General features: G+C 30.3%; 2 protein-coding genes across 3 annotated transcripts in view; both read right to left on the bottom strand.

The window, feature by feature from the left end:
* Positions 1-5,966, bottom strand: part of LOC125862603 (uncharacterized) — a 63,798-nt gene that overhangs the window by 986 nt on the left and 56,846 nt on the right. The window contains exon 1 of one of the 2 annotated variants that reach the window (XM_049542718.1): positions 3,294-3,377. The exons of the other annotated variant lie outside the window; for it this stretch is intronic. Within the exon in view, the coding sequence (XP_049398675.1) occupies positions 3,294-3,334 (41 nt within the window). The 5' untranslated portion in view covers positions 3,335-3,377. Of the gene's footprint in view, positions 1-3,293; positions 3,378-5,966 lie in introns of those variants that run through there. 2 annotated transcript variants of the gene reach the window in all.
* LOC125862601 (uncharacterized) overlaps positions 1-5,966 on the bottom strand; it is a 102,041-nt gene that overhangs the window by 72,088 nt on the left and 23,987 nt on the right. The gene's annotated exons all lie outside the window — the stretch shown is intronic.

The raw sequence follows: 5,966 nt of genomic DNA, 5'->3' as shown, positions 1-5,966 counted from the left end.
TATATATATATATATATATATATATATATATTAATGTTGACACTATTTCATCATACAAGGTGAATAGTTAGTGAAACGGTCGAGGGGTTGTAAAAGGGTTTTTTATTTCAACAGTTTTTTCTCTATTTTTTTTGTGTGTTTACTAGTTTATATTTTGACACCATTTAATAAAAATCATGATTCCGCGCTACTGAGGGGTTAGATTATAGAAAGAATATGTCCTTTGATGGAAAATGCAAAAATGTCGACACTAATTCATTTATTGCATGAATAATGCTAAAGTAGGAGCTTAAAGTTTAGTGGCACTTGCCAATGCTTTATTTCCTCATTACATCTTGAACAAACAATTGATTTTAGCAGGTTCAAATATTTAAAGTTTTATGTCAATGATAAGGAATTTTTCGATGCGTCGATGAGTTTTAATATTGAAAAATTGACTTTTCTTACATTACCTATTAACATTAATGTCAAGCAACTATAAGTTGATGATAATAGTACACTTCTCTCCAAATAGATTTACTAACTCACAAGATGAGGACGATATCTGTGAGGAAGGCGAGGAAGAAAATATGTTGGATATTCAATATTTTGCAAATGTAATTAGGGATGCAGATATTTCTTTTAGATAACAACGTAATAATAAATAGAAGCATGAAAGAAAGAATAATTGGGATAATTATAATTAGATAACTAAGGAGTTTGTTCCACAATAATAATCAATGAAAATAATATTCAATGAAAGTATACAAAAAAAATTATGCTATCTATGTATACGTATAATTTAAGTAAAGTTTACAAGGAGATGAAAAAAAATATTTTTTCTAGGTTACATTTGAAGTTATGATAAATATAAGGGAAAATTACTTATATACACATATATACTTACCTTAATATCTATTTATCTCTATTTTGTTTTAAAATTTCAAAAATCACTTAATTTCCCCAATTAATGAAATCTTCCGGATACATAAAAATTTCACTCCTTTTTTCAGCCAACACCCACATTTCCACTCCACCATTTTATTCCTAAATTCTCTCCACTTCTTTAGCAGTTACAAATTTCAAATTCATTTTGATTTTCAGAAGTAGTCTCTCTCAAGTTTATCTGTTTCTAAGTTCCGAATAGGTAGGAATTTATTCTCCATTGTTGTCTTCTTCGTGTTTTTTACTGATACATATGGATCAAGGTCCATCATTTAGTATTGGTGTTTCTTAAATAAATTCTACTAATGTTAATTGTACATATGATTCTGACGATGAAATGTGGGCTTGAAAACAGATTCAAGCTATTGCATGACACATTAGCGATGAAGGACAAGAGCGTTGTCAATTCAAAAACAAAGGTTGGAGAAACCCCCCAAAAAAAGGGGAAGAAAAGTGGCATCTGTCATTTTTCGACCCACACCTCCTAGGGTATGCGTTTACACAAAATTTAATATTTTTTTGGCTTTGTTATGGAGTTGGTTGTGTTTGGACATAAATAGTTTGATACATTAATAGTGAAGATACATTACCTCTCAATTCAATGTTTTCATAGTCTGTTAGACAATTATTGATTTGTAATCGATTAATTTTGTGTTTTGCTGATACATTAAAATCCTAATTTTATGTTACATTGATGCATGTGGTCTGTTGGGTCGAATTAAAAGTCCTTTAAAGGATACATTTTTTACAATTCAATGTTAGTGTAGTATGCTACTGATTTTGTTTTTTCCTTATACATTAGAACCCCAAATTTTTAGCACTGTATTGTATAGATTCAATTTTTAAATGTATCTCAGATTCATTAATGTTTTCCATTGATATATCTTCAATCATCTTATTCTTAGCTTCTTGGAAAAGAAATATTATCGGCTCTGTTTATTTTTATTTGTTCAGTATATTAAAAATAATTGTTTGATTTAATTTGTCAGTTTAGAAAATTAAGAAATAATTTATCATTTTGTATCTATTTTACCTTTGCTATTGAGTATTGTTATTCATTTTTCAACATTTAAGTGACTTATAATTAATAGGAGTGATATAATAAAATTATGTTTCTCTTTATTGTTTCTTAAAAAGTACACAAGTAAAGATGGACAAAAAAAGTAAAAAATCAATTTATTATGCATAGGTCATCTTATGAAATTGATTTCTTAAATAGATATTCAACACGTAAATATAAATTAGCAAAGATATTTCTTTATAGCAGAAAAGTTACTCATCTTTGACTATTTTAATCACAAGCTAAGGTCTTTTTATTCGTTGTATAAAACACTTATCTTTGTTGTTAAATTAGATTTGGACCTAACTCACACCTCCAAAGTTAGCTTAAAAGAAAGAGGATTGTTCAAGTATTATAAGAAGCCCATAATTTCATTCATTACCCCTCCATGCCCAGATCCGGACATTCTTTTATATATCGGTGGTTTCCATTGTTTGGCCTGGTGCGTGCATGTTTATAGACCGGAGCTATTTCCATCCAGTGCCAATTCCCAAGGAGGCCACTTGTGTTTGGCTCGTATACTATGTTAAATTAGGTTTGAGACTAGATCACCCTATACCTATCTCCAAAGTTATCTTAAACTTTATTATAAGGAGCTCAAGATTCTGTTCATTTGTCAAAATGGGACACTAAGTACTCGACTCGTAATATCTCTTTATATACTAAATAATTATATAAAAAAAAAAGTTCCAAAATTACAGACTTGTGCAATTGTTTTTTGGTTGCTTAAATTCATTTAGTTACAATTCATTTTCGAATTTTACTGCTAACAGAAGAAATCCACTAATTGAAGATAAATAACCCAATTTAAATTAGATCACTATTAGCAAGCTATTTTATATTATATACTAATTCGTTCATATAATATTATAACACGTGACTAATTATATAGGAATAATTAATTAAGATACGATTATATGATCAATACTTGAGACTATGTTTGTCTACAATATCCATGTCATTCTCTGCATAAATTACTAAAATATCTTTAGAAAAATACATGTAATATTAATAAGCTAATTAATTATATTCTCATAGTCACTAAGTTGGACTAAACACGTTGGGTTTATTCTAGATTCGCCATTGTCAAGAATCTATAATACTTTATGCTGCTGGAGCATAATCATAATCTCCATCATCGTTATCTTCGTCCAAAGATGCTCCAGGAACATAATCATAGTCTCCGTCATCGTCATCTCCATTCAAGGATGCTGGAGCATAATCATAATCTCCATCATCGTCATCTCCTTCTAAGAATGTTGCAGGAGCATAGTCATAATCACCATCGTCATCTCCGTCTGAATATGACCTTTTGTTCTGAAACCCAATAATCTTGAAAATGCTAGACATTCTAATTAAATATAAGATATTAGATGTTGTATATATGATCTCTTTGATATGGAAAATGAAAAAAATTAATGTTTTAATTTTGTGGTGTGAATAGGTGAGGTAACCATATGGTTATATAAAGGAAAGAGACAAGTGTGGACTCATTTTGACACATTAGAAAGTGTGTTGTGTTACATGAGGAATGTGCACAACCATAAGTTGGCTCAATTTAAGCTACTTTTGGAGTTGCCACATCCAAAACTCACTTTACATGCCAATTATTATTTTATATATATATATATATACACACACAAATGTGCTTTAAAGATTATTCTTTATATATCTTGATGGTGCAGATGGAATATAAACAATCAAAATCCATTAAAAGTAGCATAAATTTTAAAAATAAATTAATCATAATCCTTGTTGCTATCTTTTCAATTTCATAACGCAGTCTATTTGCCACAAAAAAATTGTAGAATAAGAGAGGTTAAAGTAGGGTCTTTTGAAATAGGTGCAACTTGCTATAAAAAATTAAAAGTGTGCATGCCACGTGGAAGTTTGTAGTAATATCTATCTATGTGCACGGATGCTTAGTTGGCATGCCACCTAGATAGGGTTGAGCTAACCTTGTTCGAGCGATATCTCTTTGTCAAAAAATTATATTGTATAGATAGGTTAAGTATAATTGATTTTATATATATATGTATATATCAATGTTGACACTATTTCATCAGCATTTAGATGACTTATAATTAATAGAAGTTATGTAAAATTATGTTTCTGTTTATTGTTTCTTAAAAAGTAAACAAGTAAAGATGGACAGAAAAGGTAAAAAAAAACAATATATTATTCATAGGTCATCTTATGAAATTGATTTCTTAAATAGTTATTGAACTAGTAAAAATAAATTAGCAAAGTTATTTCTTTATATCACAAAAGTTACTATCTTTGAGACTTTGACTATTTTAATCACAAGCTAAGGTCTTTTTTTTTTTTTTTTTTTGTGTATAAAACACATATCTTTAATTTGTTGTTACATTAGATTTAGACCTAACTCACATCTCAAAAGTTAGCTTAAAAGAAAGAGAATTGCTTAAGTATTATAAGAAGCCCAAAATTTCATTCATTACCCCCTCCACCCCCAGATCCGGACATTCTTTTATATATCGGTGGTTCCCATTGTTTGGCCTGGTGCGTGCACGTTTATGGACCGGAGCTATTTCCATCCCGTGCCAAGTTTCCAAGGGGGCCACTTGTGTTTGGCTCATATACTATGTTAAATTAGGTTTGAGCCTAGCTCATCTTATACCTATCTCAAAAGTTAGCTTAAACTTTATTATAAGGAGCCCAAGATTCTGTTCATTTGTCAAAATGCGACACTCAGTACTCGACTCATAAAACCTTTTTATATACTAAATAGTTATAAAAAAAAAGGTTCCAAAATTACAGACTTGTTACGTGCAATTGTTTTTTGGTTGCTTAAATTCATTTAGCTACCATTCACTTTCGAATTTTACTTCTAGAAAAAGAAATCCACTAATTGAAGATAAATGACCCAATTTAAATTAGATCAATATTAGCAAGCTATTTTATATTATATAATTCGTTCATATAATATTATAACACGTGACTAATTATATAGGAATAATTAATTAAGATACAATTATATGATCAATACTTGAGACTATGTTTGACTACAATATCCATGTCACTCTCTGCATAAATTACTAAAATATTATTTTTAGAAAAATACATGTAATATTAATAAGCTAATTAATTATATTCTTAAAGTCCTTAAGTTGGACTAAACACGTTGGGTCTATTCTAGATTCGCCATTGTCAAGAATCTCTAATAATTTATGCTGCTGGAGCATAATCATAATCTCCATCATCATCATCTTCGTCCAAAGATGCTCCAGGAACATAATCATAGTCTCCGTCATCGTCATCTCCATTCAAGGATGTTGCTGGAGCATAATCATAATCTCCATCATCGTCATCTCCTTCTAAGAATGTTGCAGGAGCATAGTCATAATCACCTTCTGTAACACCCCAAAAAAATTTTGAACTAAGACTCGAACCGTTCTTTGTAGTGAGTGAGATTTTACCAAGGAATTTAAAATTTCTTAAGTGTTAAGGTCACTAGATGTAGCACCTTGAGTTTCAAAAAGAATTAAATTGGAAATAGCAAAATCTGAAATTTTGCAAGTTATGCTTAAGTATGAGTTTTGGTTCGACTTCAAACGACCATAACTCCTAGCGCAGGATGATTTAGGTGTTCTACCAGTTACCGTAGGAAACATCTTTGAATTATCTTTCCAACGCCGCCGAGTTTGATAAGTTTCAAGGTCGGATGAGTGAGCTATGGCCTTTTGAAGTTAGGCTGTCCAGTTAAGGAAAGTCAAAACCGGGTTTTAGAGGGGTATTTTGGTCTTTTCCTTACCAAAACAGATTTAATTCGTTTTTAGTAATATTTTAGGGGTCTAATCTGATTAGGTTCAGTTTTATAATTCTAAAATACACCTAGGGTTTTAGTTGAGAGTTCAAGAAGAGAAAAGAGGAGAAAGAGGAGAAAAGAGGAGAGGATCAAGCGTTCGTCGAGATTTTTGCGTGTTGTAGCGGATTTTCGCCATGGATTTGATCCCTAAGA

The sequence above is a fragment of the Solanum stenotomum genome, chromosome 4 (genome assembly GCF_019186545.1).
Source record: "Solanum stenotomum isolate F172 chromosome 4, ASM1918654v1, whole genome shotgun sequence".
Lineage (NCBI taxonomy): Eukaryota > Viridiplantae > Streptophyta > Magnoliopsida > Solanales > Solanaceae > Solanum > Solanum stenotomum.
This window is presented reverse-complemented; position numbering and strand designations above follow the sequence as displayed.